This window comes from Drosophila bipectinata, chromosome XL (assembly GCF_030179905.1).
Source record: "Drosophila bipectinata strain 14024-0381.07 chromosome XL, DbipHiC1v2, whole genome shotgun sequence".
NCBI lineage: Eukaryota > Metazoa > Arthropoda > Insecta > Diptera > Drosophilidae > Drosophila > Drosophila bipectinata.
In genome coordinates this window covers 16,353,465-16,371,446 of record NC_091734.1, presented here as the reverse complement: position 1 = coordinate 16,371,446, position 17,982 = coordinate 16,353,465, and the positions used below count along the sequence as shown (strand labels likewise).

At 37.7% G+C, this 17,982-nt stretch overlaps 2 protein-coding genes across 4 annotated transcripts in view; both read left to right on the top strand.

Annotated features, from left to right (window-relative positions):
- Positions 1-356, top strand: part of LOC122321326 (uncharacterized) — a 105,301-nt gene extending 104,945 nt beyond the window's left edge. For both annotated transcript variants that reach the window (XM_043211138.2, XM_043211137.2), the window contains one exon: positions 219-356. In XM_043211138.2, the coding sequence (XP_043067073.1) occupies positions 219-281 (63 nt within the window). In that variant the 3' untranslated portion in view covers positions 282-356. The remainder of the gene's footprint in view (positions 1-218) is intronic.
- Positions 228-16,359, top strand: kek5 (kekkon 5). Of its 2 annotated transcripts, none has more exons than XM_017247546.3 (2): positions 228-2,174; positions 12,352-16,359. In XM_017247546.3, the coding sequence occupies exons 1-2, from the start codon at positions 647-649 to the stop codon at positions 13,557-13,559; spliced, it is 2,736 nt and encodes a 911-aa protein (XP_017103035.1). In that variant the 5' UTR covers positions 228-646; the 3' UTR covers positions 13,560-16,359. The 2 variants fall into 2 exon arrangements, with proteins under 2 accessions (XP_017103035.1, XP_017103027.1); XM_017247538.3 differs by having other exon boundaries at positions 12,349-16,359.
- Positions 16,360-17,982: the final 1,623 nt, after the last annotated feature.

The window sequence follows — 17,982 nt, the reverse complement described above, 5'->3', positions numbered from 1 at the left end:
TTGCAAAGTTCAATACAGACGACTCTGCTAATTACCCAAACCCATTGATGACACACAACAAACTTTTGGCAATCAAAACAACCCTTTTGACCTTTCTCACTTTCCGCTTAGTTGGCAACCCTTACGCATCTTTATTCCACTGATAGCCGCCCCCTTTTGTCGCTACTCATTATAATTATTAATCGACCACTGTCCGCATTGTTGCGCATTCCTTTCAGGTGGAAACTGCACTGCTAATTGTGAGGTTAGAGCTCAACGACGTCCGCCGGGATATTAATTAATCACGGTCTGGCCTGTCGCGCACACCCAGACGCCACACACCCACAAACTCCCCTGGCGCGAGATAACGAGAGCGGAAAACAGGAAAGCGGAAGAAGGCGAAAAGGATTGGCGAAGGTGCTGGAACAAAAATTAACAACGCTAGAAGGATTAGCCCGCAGAGGGTGACAAGGGCGTAAAATACGTGACACGCAGCGACGCGAGTAAACACACCACAATCGTGGCCAGGGGTTAAGGGTCAGAGCACCAGACTGGGGACAAAGTATTGCGGACAGAGCGAGATTAACGCGTTCTGCTCTCTTTAGTCTGCCATAAGGACGGGCACGTGCACAGGATTAGAAACCCGCAACAGAGTCTTCACCCGAAGATGGCCAACACACAGCTTACAGTGCGGTGGGCGGTGCTTTTGGCGGCGATTGTGATGCATCTGGCCCAAAAGACCACTGGGATCGACTGGATGCAGAACTGCAGCTCTTGCCACTGCCACTGGAACTCGGGAAAGAAGAGCGCCGACTGCAGAAACAAGGCGCTGACCAAAATACCACAGGACCTCAGCAACGAGATGCAGGTTGTGGACTTCGCTTACAACCAGATCGCGGAGCTGAGGCGGGAGGAGTTTCTGCTTGCCGGACTGCCTCATGTCCATAAGCTGTTCCTGCGCAACTGCACCATCCAAGAGGTACACCGCGACGCCTTCAAGGGCTTACAAATCCTTATCGAGCTGGACATGTCCTATAACAACATTCGCGAGCTTCGGCCGGGCACTTTTACGGGCCTCGAGAAGCTGCGCAATGTGATCATCAATAACAACGAGATCGAGGTTCTGCCCAACAACCTGTTCGTCAACCTAAGCTTCCTCTCACGCATTGAGTTTCGCAATAACAGGCTGCACCAAGTGCAGCTGCACGTCTTCGCCGGCACGGTGGCACTCAGTGCCATCTCCTTGGAGCAGAACCGGCTCACACACTTGCACAAGGACACGTTCAAGGATCTTCAGAAGCTGAACCATCTATCGCTCCAAGGAAATGCCTGGAACTGTAGCTGCGAGCTTCAGGAGTTCCGCGACTATGCCATTAGCAAGAGGTTATACACGCCTCCCACCGACTGTCAGGAGCCGCAACAACTACGGGGCAAGCTATGGAGCGAGGTTCCCTCTGAAAACTTCGCCTGCCGACCGCGCATCCTGGGTTCTGTGCGCTCCTTCGTCGAGGCCAATCACGACAACATTACCTTGCCCTGCCGCATTGTAGGCAGCCCACGTCCAAACATCACCTGGGTGTACAACAAGCGTCCGTTGCACCACGACGCCCGTGTTCGCGTCCTTACCTCCGTGGAGCAGCCCTCCCAGGCAACTACTTCAGAGCTACGTATCTTCGGCGTCCGTCCCTCCGATAAGGGCGCCTATACCTGCGTGGCGGAAAACAGGGGCGGCCGAGTTGAGGCCGAGTTTCAGCTTCTCGTCAGCGGGGACTACGTGGGCCCCGGGCCAGACTCCGACGGCATGGGCCGCCTGGGGATGGGCATTGGCGGGGCGATAGGGGCGCCGACCAACGATCCGCAGACCAACGTCTTCCTCATCATCTGCCTGATCACCACCACTGTTCTTCTGCTTCTCATCGTGGTAGTCTTAACTCTCTTCTGGTATTGCCGCAAGATTAAGACTTACCAGAAGGATACTACAATCATGAGCGGCGACGGTCTAATCTCCGCAAAGCTCGATAAGACACACAACGGCTCCATGCTTGAAGGCTCCGTCATCATGGAAATGCAGAAAAGCCTCCTTAACGAGGTCAATCCCGTAGAGAAACCGCCGCGGCGCACGGACATCGAGAGCATCGACGGAGGCGATGATGGCCACGAGATCAAGAAGACACTTCTCGACGAAACGGCCTACGGTGAGTAAGCTTAATATTCAAACTTTAAAACTATCCAAACTATAAAACTATTCGTAACTTTGAGTTAAAAGCAGGGCCAGTAAATAATAACACAGTGAGACAGCGATTTGGAAATTTTAAAGAGATATAGTAGGAATTTTTTATCAGGTCGAATGTAGCAAAAAACCGTGTTTGAAATATTTGTAACACCCTAAAAATATTGATTTGTTTAGAAAAAACCGTTTTTTGGGACTTTTTTTCGCTTAAAAATTCCTAAACTCGTAATTTTGAACCAATTGACATTTTTGCATTTTGGTCTCGTTGTTCGATGTCGCGTCGCGATTTTGACGCCATTTTTTCGTTACAACTTAAAACATTTTTGACACATATACAATATTAACCCTGAATAAAAGGAGACCAATTTCATTACAAAGTTATGATAAATTGTTGAAGGTATAACGCTTTTCCCAAAAAAAGTCAATGCAATATTGCTAGTGCTCTCTTGAGAAAAAATCTCTTGAAAAAACCATTAAATCTGCTGTTTAATTGTACGAAAGGGCCATAGTGAAAAGTCATTGTACTAATTGATACCTGTATATCATCTCTTCAGAACCAATTTCTTAGAGTAACCCACGGCAGGGCACAAAGACACCGAATAAAGGCCGAAGAACCTGAGTACAACGCCAAGCCTACCTTGAATTTTAGAGTTTGAAGGGGTTCTTTTGTCCAGGCTTTCTGAAATAGTGTATAGCTATTTCAGAGAGTAGGAAAGTAGTTAGCTTCGACTAATTTCTTTACAAGAAGCTTTTATCGCGCCAATGATAAAAATTCTCCCTTATGGTCTATTCTATTTAGGTTAAACTCTGTCAGATAAGATAAGATAAGAAAAGATAACAACTTGTCGATATTACCAAGCATGTAGGTCGGATGCGCACACTCATTGAATGCATGTAGAAAAATTTAGGAAAATGTAACCCTTAAAAATAAATATATACACATGCTTATAACAAGAACATTTATTTTTACATTTATTTATACAAAACATAGTATGTATTAGGCATAACCTATGGTGTCAGCATTTGTTAAAAAAGATTTTTTTCTCATATCAAAGGGGGATATTTTTATACCCTTGCAGAGGGTATTATAATTTTGTCAAAAAGTGTGCAACGCAGTGAAGGAGACATCTCCGACCCTATAAAGTATATATATTCTTGATCAGGATCACCTCCTGAGTTGATATGAGCATGTCCGTCTGTCTGTCTGTTTCTACGCAAACTAGTCTCTCAGTTTTAAAGCTATCGACTTGAAACTTTGCACACACCCTTCTTTATATTGCACGCAGTATATAAGTCGGAACGACCGGTATCGGGCGACTATATCCTATAGCTGCCATATAACTGATTGATCGGAAATGGTATAACTTTGGTGTTTTCAGAGTTAGAAAGTTCAAATTAGACATGAGAGCTATTTTTGGCAAAACATTACATGCCAAATTTCTCAAGGATCGGCCGACTATATCCTATAGCTGCCATATAACTGAACGATCGGAAATGACCCAACTTTCGTGTTTTTGAAGATAGAATTGGTACAGATTATATTTTTAATCCGAATCGGTCAGTTAATCCGACCTTCCAAATTTCATAACGATCGGCCGACTATATCTTATAGCTGCCATATAACTGAACGATCGGAAATGGTTTTTGGTAGATACACCAACTTTGGTATTTTTGAAGATAGAAGTTTGGTTTTTTTTTAGATTTTTTATTATAATAAATTGGGTTATGTTATCATATTCTGATAAGGATCGGCCAACTATATCCGATGTTTGCGATATATATCCGGCTTTAACTGCAAGGGTATATCAACTTCGTCGCCGACCGAAGTTAACTTTCCTTTCTTGTTAAATTTAATTTTGTTTTATTTGGAAATAAAACGTATACTTTAATATACGATAAAATGAACAAAAATGTAGGTAAACAAAAAAATTTGTTTTCAACCATTCCAAGGTAATACAATTTTTTTTGAAAAATGTTTCTTAATAGCTAAGTATTTAACTCATTTATTTATTTATTTTGTTTTGGTTTATTTATTTATTTATTCTGTATTAAAAAAGCGAGGAGGACCAACTTAGGAGGTCCTTCTCGCTTTTTTAATACGGCCTTTATTCTTGATGGCATAAAATGTACTATGTGTTCGATAGTTTCCTTAATTATGTCTTTATAACAGATACTTTCGACTTCCAAATTAAATTCTCTTATATTTTTAGGTTTCTTTTTATGTATTTTAACTCTTAAAATATGCCAAAGATTTTGAATTGGATATAAATCAGGACTACTGCCTGGCCAGTCTAAGGTTGATTTTCCATTTTTCTGCAAATAATATATTACCTAAATTAAAAAAAACACCGCTAGTAAAATTGCACTGACTTGTTTTGGGAAAAGCGTTATAACTTCAACAATTTTCATAATTTCCTAATAAAATTGGTCTCGTTTTATTCAGGATTAAATCGACAATATTGATATGTTTCAAAAATAGCATAGCATATCTTGTAAATTATACCGAAAAAAATGGCGGCAAAGTCCCAAAAACACGAACAAAATGCCAACATGTCAGTTTCTTGTGTAAAAATTGTATCCTTTTTGTTTAAAAAAATTTAAGATATATTTTTTTTCAAAAGTTACAACATTTAACTATTGAAAAACGTCAGAAATTTAAAAATCGGTTTAAGGGGACTCGATTTAAAATTTTGACGATTTTCAATGGGCTGGAAAATGAACATAAATTATTTTATAGGGTTGTACCTTTGCATACATATATTTCAAGATATAAAAAAGAAGAAAAAAAACTTTACAAAAATTTTTTTTTTTTATTTTTGTTGTTGGTTTTTGTTATTAAAGAAAAGCCCTTTTTTTCGGCGGCGCATGTGATTTCCGCTCACTGGAACATCGGAAACCAAAAATTCCAACGAGATTGGAAAGAGTACATGTTTGGCTCTGGTATGAACTAGGATTATTAATTTTGCACAATAAATAACAAAATGGCGGACCTCTGAAAATTTTTTTTTTAAATTGCTTTTTTTCAGCCACAAATCAAGTTGAAAAGTAAAGAAGATCTTCACTGATTTGATTTATCATAGTTTATACGAGAGCTATATATGTATAGAATAACGTGTTAAAATTTGGAACCGATTGGATTAATAGGTTTTGAGTAACCTCATGCGCCAGTCGCAAAAACAATGTTTCGAGAAAAACGCGTTTAAAGTTTTGAGACGGTACTCAGCGGTGCCTTACGCTTCCACCATAAATCGGCCATTTCTTCCAGAGTTTTTGAAATTTTCACTTGAAATTTTAAAAGAATATTCATAGCTATAAGTTCGAATTAAATAAAAAAAAATCGATTTTTTGAAACCGAGAATGGGGGGGTCTTAAAATAAAAATTACGCGTTTAGGAATTTTTAAGCGCAAAAAAGTCACGAAAACCGTTTTTTTCCAAATAAGTCAAGATTTTGAGGGTGTTACAAATATTTCAAACACGGGTTTGTGTTATATTCAACCTAATAAACAATTCCTACTAGGTCCTCCAATTTTATTTTTTTTGTCGCACTGTGTAATTTATTCTTCCCAAAGCTCTTCCTCCAACTCCAGGGAATCCATCCCGACTATTTCGAATTCATTAACAATGTTGTCTACACATGCCCCTTTTATTGGAAGCTCAATATCAGGAGATTTCAAAGAAACCTCTTGGTATCCTTTTTTTATAGTTTAAGCTTGTAGAAGTTAACACACTTAAAACTTTACCATCGATTAAAGTCCAATGTGCTTCATATTTCACTATTTTTTTTTGTCCGCAAGTGTAAGTGTGCTCATCTAGGTTTTTTTATTTTTTCGTCCAAGTTTGTTTTTTCATTTTTTATAAGTTCAGTTGTTTCCCTAATAAACTCCATTTTTAGGGTTCGGCAGAATCTGCCCGATTGAGGAGAAAGATTTAACCAAATAATTTGATTTTTGGAATCTATTAACTTCAAGGGAATTGTTGTAGTTACAATCAGTGACTGATCTAATCCACTAGGCTTCTCCGTGTGAGATCGCTGTTTATATATACTTTGTTATATATAATTCTGCAGCGATACTTCAACTTTAGATTCAAAATAAGTTATTTTATCTTGTTCTGGGCTGCATTTCAATTTCATTTTTGTAACTTCCGAATAAGGAAGATAAATATCACATCCACTGAGCTTACTCATTGCTTTTATATTAAGGGGTTATTTACAGTTGTACCGCGCAAATAAATGGAATTTCATCGATTTTTTTTTTGACACCATAGAAAATATTTATGAAAAATGTTTTACCGACGTTGTTTAGTACATGTTTCTGGGTACTTATTTAAATGTTTTCATAAAATAAAAATGTTATAGCCGAATTCCCGGATCGTCGTTTTTCGATGGTGTCTTGCGGTGGACATGATATCCCGAAAACGGTTCATCTGAAATCCAAACTTTAAAAAAATTTAGTTAGTATATTGTGTGAACGAGGGATTTTTAAAAATTTTGATTAAAAAAAAATGGCGACGGTTTTAACAAAAAATGTACTTTTTCAAGGTATAAGATTTTCGATTTTTATGCTTCAAAAAAGGAGTTTTCCAAAAAATTGAAAATCCCTCTTTCACGGACTAGCTAATATCATAATAAATAAGTGGTCAAAATTTGGTGTTGATAGAATTAGTAGTTTTTTAGTAATCGTGTCTACCGCAAAGGTAATTTCGAAAAATCAAGATTCTGAGATAATCGCGTTTAAAGGTTCCAGTTTGTTCAAGTTTGATGTGCAGGTTGTGCGCTATAAATAGCTACAACTTCGGTTATACTGCTCCGATCGTTATGAATTTTTGTGAGAGTATTTTCAACATTATATACTTAAAGAATATGCAATAAAAAAAATCGATTTTTTCATCTATCACAACTGTATATAACCCCTTAATATATTGTCGTTTTGTTAAATTGTTTTCAATTATAAAGGCTAAAACATTTTCAGGACTTATTGTTGTCATCTCTTTCGGCTTAAATTGGTCCGTCATACGAGTACCAGCTATATTAACTCTATTTAATTCTTTTTGCAGTAGAGGAATGTGGAAGTTGCATGCAACAACAGTGGCATGAAATCTTCAGTTTTACCGAACAGATCAGATGCCGATTTTCTGTTTAACCGTTATCCTGCCTCAGTGTATGTCAAGCGTTTGCGACCAGACTTTTCGGGTGGAATATCATCTTTAAGAAACACATTGCGCATGCTATTCTTTAAGGGGTTATATACAGTTGTACCGCGCAAAAATATGGATTTTTATCGATTTTTTTTTGACACCATAGAAAATATTTATGAAAAATGTTTTACCGATGTTGTTTAGTACATGTTTCTGGGTACTTAATTAAATTTTTTTATAAAAAAATATTACATAACAAAAATGTTATAGCCGAATTCCCGGATCGTGTTTTTTCGATGGTGTCTTGCGGTGGACATGATTTCTCGAAAACGGTTCATCCGAAATCCAAAATTCAAAAAAGTTTAGTTAGTATATTGTATTGTCTAGTCCGTGAACGAGGGATTGTTAAAAATTTTGTTTAAAAATAAATGGCGACGTTTTTAACAAAAAATGTACTTTTTCAAGGTATAAGATTTTCGTTTTTTGTGCTTTAAAAAAGGAGTTTTCAAAAAAATTGAAAATCCCTCGTTCACGGACTAGCTAATATAATAATAAATAAGTGGGTAAAATTTGGTGTTGGTAGGATTAGTAGTTTTTTAGTAATCGTGTCCACCGCAAAGGTAATTTCCAAAAAAAAAGATTCTGAGATAATCGCGTTTAAAGTTTCAAGTTTGATATGCAGATAGTGCGCTATAAATAGCTACAGCTTCGGTTCTAATGCTCCGATCGGTTTGAATTTTTGTGAGAGTATTTCCAATAGAATATACTTAAGGAATATGCAATAAAAAAAAATCAATTTTTTCATATATCACAACTGTATATAACCCCTTAAAACGGTTGAGCATTCTGTTTCTTTTTTTGCAAATTAGTGTTAATGAATCCAAAGAATACCCTGAGTTTCTCTTTTACCATATTTTGTTTTACTGGACATCACTTAATTCAGCCTTCTTTAATTCAGTGCTTCAGAGCAAATTGTTGGTGGTAGTTGTCGCTCCAAAAGTCAAGCAACGTTGAATGAAAAAATGTAACTGGAACTGCAACATTGAGTATTGCCGTAAATCGGGAAAAAATTTTATTCACCATTTGATTTTTACCAGTTTGGGTAATAAAATTCAGCTTTAAATTGCCTCGATTGGGGCCTAGACTCACAACAGAATATCTCCACAGAATATCAGAAACATTTGTAGGTAGCGGCCTAAAAACGTACCAACAACATGTTGTACGATTGAACAATATAAAACATGCAATAAAAATTTAGTGGTAATAATACATTTTACATACCTTGAAGATTAATTTCCATATTTAAGCTTTTATGTTTAATTTACAATTTAAACATAAAATCACAAAAAAAAAAATCATAAAATTTCGCGTCAAATTTTTTTAAAAAGGCCAGATCATAGTCTTTAAATATGGACGAATAACAAACTACCAACAAAGTCTACAATTTTTATACCCTTGCAGAGGGTATTATAATTTTGTCCAAAAGTGTGCAACGCAGTGAAGGAGACATCTCCGACCCTATAAAGTATATATATTCTTGATCAGGATCACCTCCGGAGTTGATATGAGCATGTCCGTCTGTCTGTTTCTACGCGAACTAGTCTCTCAGTTTAAAAGCTATCGACTTGAAACTTTGCACACACCCTTCTTTCCATTGCACGCAGTATATAAGTCGTAACGACCGGGATCGGTCGACTATATCCTATAGCTGCCATATAACTGATTGATCGGAAATAGTATAACTTCGGTGTTTTTAGAGTTAGAGAGTTCAAATTTAACATGAAAGCTATTTTTGGCAAGTTGACATTACGACATGCCAAATTTTATAAGGATCGGCCGACTATATCCTATAGCTGCCATATAACTGATTGATCGGAAATGACCCAACTTTCGTTTTTTTGAAGATAGAAAGCTGGAACTTAGTACAGATTATATTTTTAGTCAGATAATCCGACCTACCAAATTTTATAACGATCGGCTGACTATATCTTATAGCTGCCATATAACTGAACGATCGCAAATGGTTTTTGGTAAAAATACCAACTTTGGTATTTTTGAAGATAGAAGTTTGGGACTTATTTTTAGATTTTATATTATAATAAATTGGGTTATATTATCATATTTTCATAAGGATCGGCAAACTATATCTGATGTTTGCGATATTTATCCGGTTTTAACTGCAAGGGTATATCAACTTTGGCTCTGCCCGAAGTTAGCTTTCCTTTCTTGTTTAAAAATATGTTTCAGTTTTCTTGAAGTATTCTAATTCAGAAAATAAAGTCAATTTAATAATACGGAACAAAAGCCGCAATTCGGAATTTTTGGCCCATAGTGCATTTTAAGCAAAAAGGTTTATTTTGGTTTTGTTAGAAAAAATGATGTTCCGCCAATCATGTACAGTCCAAGTTTCGTGCATTTTGACCCACTTTAGCCTTTTCTTGAGAATTTTTGCGGTCAAGACTGGCCATGAAGTCCTGCCTCCTTAATGTTCCTTCGAACGGTTCGAGTGCTTATTTTGACTCCTTTCGATTGAAAAAACTCTTCTTATATGTTTCGCAGATTTGAAATGATCGGTCATGCTTAATCATGAAAGGATCCTCGTGGTAGTGTGTCTACTTCTTCTTTCCTGATCCTGGCTAATGCTTTAGAGTTCTGGTTTTCTTAAAATGTTGTAAGAAATCAGAAAATAAAGATTTACTTACTAAATCCAACCTTAGCGCTCATTCCTCGGAAGCTTACATTTTCCGCTTGTAAGGCCAATATGGACCAATATGCATTTTCGACCTGTTTAAAAAATTTTTTTTTAACTCAAGAAGCTTATTATCTTAAAAAATGCTTTCAGATCATCAAAGCTAAATGCCTTCCGGGTATAACGAAAATTATTTCATCTCGTTATAATAACACACGTTCCTACCACACTAATGCAATGTTCAAATTTAGTGCAATTACTTCGGTGTCCGGATTTCATTCTCCACTACTGTATATAGTATGTGTATATCTCCTCTAAAAATTGGACCAAATTTGTTTTTAAGATATAAAATTAGTTTGGCATCAAAAGTTTTTACAGAAAAAAAATTCCTGTAATGGCACTACAGAAAATTTTTAATATGTGACTGCAGGAGGATTCGTGTCAAAAATTTAAAACAAACTTGAACTGCGGGGGCATTACAGGGGTTTCATGCCAAATCCTATAGCTCTATCTCTTACAGTCTCTAAAATCCACGACTATATCGACTCGGCTGTTGATGCTAAAGAGAATGCTCAAGAACATAGAATCTACATATATTATAGATATGGGGATCTATATTACATATAGATTATGATATAGAATCTATCGATATATGATATATATATAGATATAGATATATGTATATAGATTATAGATAATTCCTTCTCACATTATGTTAAAATACATTATGTTACGAATACAATATACCTACGTACTCTACGAGTACCGAGTATAAAAAGTACGATTACTCGAATACGTTTCAATACGTATAAGTATTAGTGATAGTCAGTGAAAAGTAGCTCAAATAATGGGAGATTTTTTTTTTCCGTTTCCGATTTCCGTTTTTTTGCCAGAAAATAACCTGTTTTAATATTTAGACCAATGGTGGGAAAACTCTCATTTTCCATAGCACGCGTGCATATTGTCGGAAATTCTCCGCAGCGGCACACTGACAGTGTGAGCACTCTCAAATTTTTTTAGAAGCTCCCCCATTCGCTCCCATTTTCCCTTTTTAGACTAAGTTAGAGGAATATAAACTGTAATGTTTTTACTCCTGAGAATTGAGGTGTCCGAACATCTGTCCCAAATAAAGTAAATAACCGAATACGTCGCTAAACCAACTACACTCCTAGCGAGGTACCGTTTCACGAAATTGGTTTCTTCTTTCCACACGACGAGCAAAAATGTCAAAGGAGGAAAAACACTGAGGATCATTGAATCGCACTGCTTGGTCATTAATTTGGTGATGCTGTTGAAGCACAAATTTGAGTTTCAACTCAACCGAGTAAAATGCATTTGATTACACGTCCCGACAAAGCCGGTTACATCTGCTGGAAATTATGAACGGGCCATAACTCATTGCATGTGTCGCCCCAGAGGTGGTTGGGCACTAAAGGATGCGACGCGCTGTTAACACACGCTCCGTCTATTTGTCAAACATGAAGGCCGCCGTCCAACGCTGCCAATGCTAACGCCATTGAAATTGCCAATGCCAACGTCAACACACTTAGTATTTCCGCAGCATTAGGCAGCTCGGCGAGGTCCTTTCAGCTCCTGCCTGGTCCTGAGCCTGGGCTGGGGCTTGGTCCCTCACGGTCGTTTCCGAGAGGGCAGGACAAACGCGACAGTCCCAGCTTAGCCATCGGGTCAGCGGATGTTTGTTTTAAATTTCCAATTGTCAATTGTCAGTTGGCAATTGAATTGCGATGACAATTTCAAAGCCAATTGAATGCAATTGATGCACTTTGCTCGTATCGCTAATGCTGTCTGTGTGTTGCTCTTGGCTTTTGGTTTTGAATTGGGTTTGAGTATCAGGCGTGTGGTGGGGTTAAGAGGATGTGATTGGGACTGGGATTGGAATTGAGATGGGCGAAACAAAGGCTACATGTGCCAGCTCCCAGGCGACGTGGCCGAGGCTTCTGAAATTTCTGTCGGAAATTCAGAAAGATAGTCGGCGATTAAACTATAACTGGAAATCACTCAAAAACGTTTTAAACGTTTCGAAAATAAAATCTAAAACCTAATTGGGGATTTTTTTTTAAACATTAGTCATAAACAAATATTATTATTTCATAAATTATATTTTAATGGCAAAACTAAAGCATAAGCCAACAAAATATTGTGGTTCATTAGAGACACTGAACTAAACATTTGTTTCAAGTTTAAATTCGAAAAGGATTAATTTAATTATCAATACATTTTAGAACCTAATACGCATACTTTATCGAATTATTCTGATAAATTGGTAACATTAATGCAATTTATTTTTTCCAGCAGCCAATCTTATGCCGGACGATGAAACCCACTCGGTGGCTCTGTCGGACACAACGACCACGCCCCGAACGCGGCACACCTATGTGGACGACGCCTACGGAAACAGCCTGCCGCCGGACCTGCTGGCCTTCCCCGCTCGCGTTCCGCCCACGTCGCCTTCCATGCAGTCCTCCCAGTCCAACATTCCCGACCAGGTGATCTATGGCATACGCTCTCCGCCATCACTAACCAGCCCGGTTTACACCCACATGACGCCGCACGGCATCTACGGCACCACCACGCTGACAGGCCACGGCCCCTACAACGGCTTCATGACGCTACAACACCCAAAGTCGCGCAACTTGGCGCTGATTGCCACCGCCAACAGCAGTCGCCTCCAGCAACAGCAGCAACAGAACCTCCACCAACAGCTCCAGCAGCAGCAACAACAGCAACAGCACCCGATGGCCGCCACCTCGCCTTTCTTGCCTGCCCCCGTCGTCTACAGCCCCGCCTCGACGGTAGTGATGAAGCAGGGCTACATGACTATTCCGCGAAAGCCGCGCGCGCCCAGTTGGGCGCCCAGCACTTCGGGAGCTACCGGCCACACAGTCGGCCAACTGAGCGACTTCCAGAGTCCAACCTCGCCGAATCCCAGCGAGACGGGCACGGCCACCACTGCGGAGCTGCAGGCGGAGCCTGTCTATGACAATCTGGGACTCCGCACCACCGCCGGCGGTAACTCAACGCTGAACTTGTCCAAAGTGTCTGGCGGGCAGGTCAGCCAGGGCGTGCAGCCACAGTACTCGATGCGCGACCGTCCTCTGCCGGCCACGCCCAGTATGTCGTCGGTTGCCTCGGCGGGCAACACCAGCAAGATTTACGAGCCCATTCACGAGCTAATCCAGCAGCAAAAGCAGCAACATCACAAGTACGCCTCGGACGTAGAGCCGTTGTATGGCGGAAGGCAACATGGCATTACGATACTGCCGGGATCAAACATCAGTGGGGCCGGTCTGGGACAGTCTGCTTCCTTCTCTCCGACCCGGGGGTGCTCCTCGCCCATCAATGGAGGCAGCCACGGAGGCGGCGACTCACCGAAAGTCGTCAAGATTCCGCCGCGCCCACCGCCAAAGCCCAAGAAGAAGATGTCAGTGACGACGACCCGCAGCGGCCTGGGCAGCACCAGCCAGCTGTTTGACGATGAGGGCGAGGACGGAACCGAGGTTTAGTTTGGCACCGACGAGCAAGCTGCCACCTCCGGCTGCAGATGCCTCTAGCAACAATGGCAGAAGCATCAGCAGCATCAGTAAAAGCAACAGCAATAGCAATAGCAATACCAGCTGCAATAGCAACAGTGACAGCAGCATCACGAAGCAATAACACAAAGGAAAGTCAAGCCCCAGGGCAGGAGGTGATCGAATGCAGTGGAGCGATGTTGCTGATGGCAAAAGAAGCAGCTGAAGTTGCTGTTTCTTTTTGAGTTGCAGTGGCAGTTGCTGCTAAGTAAACACAGAGCCGGGAAGGAGCAGGAGCCTCTGCTCTGCCCCGTAATTCGCGCCACTGCGCGCCACTTGTGTGCCAAACGACTGATGTAGATTTTAGTAATTAAATCGATGAACATGCGAGAATGGAACGAACCACTAGCGAAGCAACCATAAACCGCAGGAAATGCAACAGCAGATAGACATGAACCCAACAGAACGGAAGACACTGTTTTGGTGCAAGAGTCCTCTAACCACACCATCTAATCCCAATTTTATAGAATCGAAAATCCAATTGTAAAAACCCAATTTTAGCAGATATACCACTCACCATATTTGTTTTTTTTATTTAGGCTAGCTCGTTTTGGTACAAAAGGCAGCAATGGTATATTAACAGACATATACAAAAATATATAAACCTAAATATATACATATATATATACAAACGAAAATACTTATACAAGATTATATTATATTAAAGAAATATTCAATTAAAAGAGAGTTTATTTAAAAAAAACGAGATAACAAACGAAACAAATCGAGCGATATAGAAAATCCCACTTAAATTTTTTTCAAAATGTTGAAATTTTTATAAAGTTGTAAATTAAAAATGCATACAGTTAGAACAATTAAGCTATATATAATATATATACATATATGTATACCTAAGCGTAAGTCATCCAATTATATCTCTAATCGATTTTTTTAATGAAATCCCCTTATGATCCGGGACTTAACTTACAATATTTTTAAGTACATGCAAAGCGAGAATATATGTACGTTAAGTGCATTAGCCTAGTAACTAAAACCAAGAATGATCGATAGAATTGAACTTTTATGTATACATGTAGTCTAATGAGCAGACGAGGAGGCCGAACCACTGTTCGATGAGCAATAGTTAAGAAAAAACAATGACACCCTTTGCATCCGCAACCATGTGTGTATGTATGTAATTCTATGCATTCAATTTACACTTAATTAGCATCTAATTAAAGTTACGTCAAAAAGACCGAAGAAATGATTCAAGAGAGCCCCGAGGAGGTGTCTTGCCTGCCCTCGCCGTGTAACGAGCCATTGAACTACCGTTGAACTATCTCCTCACCTGCATTCAATATCCAAACTTTTGTACGAGAGCAATGAGGAAAGCATCTTCAAGCATTTAACTCTGACATTCTATATAAAAGCATGCTATACACACGATTATAGGCGAACAAAACAAAAATCGAAATCCCAAAAACCCAGCGGATTATCGTCAAGTCATGAGAGTCCTCGCTGGAAAGGTACGTAATGGATAATTTAGTTAGCTTAGCTTTCACGACATAGTGACAAGTACAGTTCCAGTAGAGTGTCCAACCCAAATCACTTTTACATTGCCGAACCCGACTTTACCTTACCGTAGCGTACCGAACTGTACAATACCTTGCCAAACGTAACATTACCTTACTTTACCTTAGCAAGCCTTATTATTAACTAATTTAGTCTGGTGTTTTTGAGTGCTACCTATGTTTTTTTATAATTCTAATGAGTCTAAAATTTGCGAGCTACCCGGTCACCAGGCTGGGGTGGCATTTTAATGAGCTTATGCCCGCTTCCCTTGTACTTTTTTTTTACAATCAATATACATCATACATATACTTTATCCAAAACTTTTGTGTGCATATATTTTAAGTTTTAATTATAAGTTTATAGGTTTACTTTTTGTGCACTCTATTAGTACAACACTGGCGAATTAAAGGCGATTTTGTTTATCAGTATGGAGGTCTTATTTTAAATGAAGATGATGTAGACGCGCACTAGCAGTCAAGACACATTCAAAAGCTCAGTAATCTAATTGATTATTTTTTTTTTTTTAAATACAAGCATATATTTTTATGAAATGAAAATATAGGCCCAAAGCACTAAGTAGTCTAACTGCCAAGTTAAACAATTTTATGTAGTGCATGTGCGAAGATGCAACTTAAAAATGTGACAAATCGGAATGGAGCAGTGAGCAGAGATCGGGGGAGGAGCAGCCTGTGACGCATACGAGACACGTGTAGAGTTACGCCCTTACTTGCCCCAAAACTAGAGTCATTTGGCACTGGGACCCCGGGTCTGAAAGACCCTCTAATTGCGTGAGGTCAATGAACCAATCCCAAATTATAAATTTCGTTTGAAATAAGCAAAAGTATTATACAAAAATAGGATAGACTACTTAAGGTTTTTTCTATATAATTTGTTCGTGCTCACCTCTTGTGTATGTGAAACCTATTACAGATATCTTATTTGTAGGATTCCAAATTTGCAATTTGATCAAACGCCACACTATTGAAAGATACGATCTCGAGAATACTAAATATTTTACAGGTAAATCCAAAAACAAGATAAAAATTACCAACAAAATAAGATTTGTTCAAATTAGCACAAAAATCAAAACAATTATAAGTATACATTTTTTAACTAACTGTAATTCATAGAAGCATTCTTATATATACGTTTTTTATAATTTGCATTGTTTTCTTAACATATACAATATTTAAATAAAAAAACAATAAAATGAATCCAACAAGCTGCGTCTTTTATTTAAAATTGGACAAATTTTCGAATTGAATTAGACTACATTCTGTCTCAAATTCCTCAATGGAAATCTGTCTCAATGTCTTTTTAAATGCTTTCTTGCATCCAATTTTTGTTGAAATGTTCTGTTTAATATACATACATACATACATATATTTGTGTATAATATAATACTGCCAAGAATGTCGATTCTTGGTTTGGTTTAGAAACTGAAAAACTAAATATTTCGGATTGAAAATAATATTAAGCAAGAAAAACCGGATATAACATATATCGCAAACCAATTAATAACAATAAAAAATCTAAAAAAAAAGTCACAAATTCTATCTTCAAAAATCTAGCACAGTCTGGCACATACATTTTTGTGACTGCGACGCTCGACGACTGCCAAATGTGTCAACTTCCTGCAGCTTAAAATTAAGTTAATCAACTTACGAAAATATCAATAATCAAAAGAAAACGTCTATTGTTTTTGTGAACTTTTTTTACAGGTGCCTTGGCTGGAACTTCTTCTTTTCAGAATCAAAAGCAGATGCAAAGACAATTACATATTTGAAATTCTCTAGTTTTCCAAACATGGAAACAAATATACCCAATAAATATAAAATTAATAATGTCTAAACTTAGCATTTTATAATTTGCCGTAGGGTATATCCTTCTATAAAGAATAAGTAGAGAGTAAGTAAACACTATTATTGACTTAATTGTGAGATTTATTCGTATTCATTTCGCGACATCAATTGAGAAAATGTAACGCTTTCCATAAGTTGTAAGTCAATTTTTATTATTTAAAAAAAAAAAATTTATTATTTTATTTATTTTCAAACTATTTGTTGGTAATAACATCGACATAATTTGATATTTCTTTTTTGAAAACAACGAATAAGTTTTTATTAAAATATTTGATTAGTTTTAATGAATGATTCATAAATAAAGGTCGAAAAGACTTTGGAGATGTATGAGTTTTAAGGGTTAAAGGGCCGTGTTAAAAAGAAAGAAATGTAGAACATATTTATGTAGGTGGTTATGGCCGACACTAAAATTATTGGAAAAAATTGCGTATTTTTTTTTTATAAAAATAAAAATAAATAAAAAAAACGTTTTTTTTCGAAAAAAAAAACATTTTAAAAGTTTATTATTTAATATTTTTCAAAACTTTAAATTCCGTCCATAACATTTGATAAAAAATTGCATGTAATGTATGAATGTAAATGTATAGATTGTTTATGTATACCAACTCAAATTAAACAAAAAAGACGGCTATAGTCGAGTTTCGCTATAATATACCCGGTACTTATCTCTTCCTCTCCCACAATTTACCAAACCTTTAAAGTTTAAACTTTAACGGTATGGATTGTTAGCAACAAAAATGTGTTGCATACTTTTGCGCTTGGGCAAAACAATAAAAACCTACATAATTAAAAATTATCCGATTTGGCTGCTTTTTGATTCAAAGTAGGGTTGTTGGTTTTTGAAAAAATATCGTATTGATGATATTTGCTGTGAAAAAAATATCAATCGATAATATTCAGAAATATCACCCAAAAAAATCGATATATCGAGTATTTTCGATATTTTTTATAGTCAGCTAAATTTGAAAAAAGGTTATTTTTAA

What these genes read in the sequence shown, in the direction of transcription:
- kek5 (XM_017247538.3), top strand. Translation starts at nt 647, where the DNA reads ATGGCCAACACACAGCTTACAGTGCGGTGGGCGGTGCTTTTGGCGGCG. An exon ending in TCTCGACGAAACGGCCTACG is followed by an intron (nt 2,175 to 12,348) that starts GTGAGTAAGCTT and finishes TATTTTTTCCAG; the next exon opens with CAGCCAATCTTATGCCGGAC.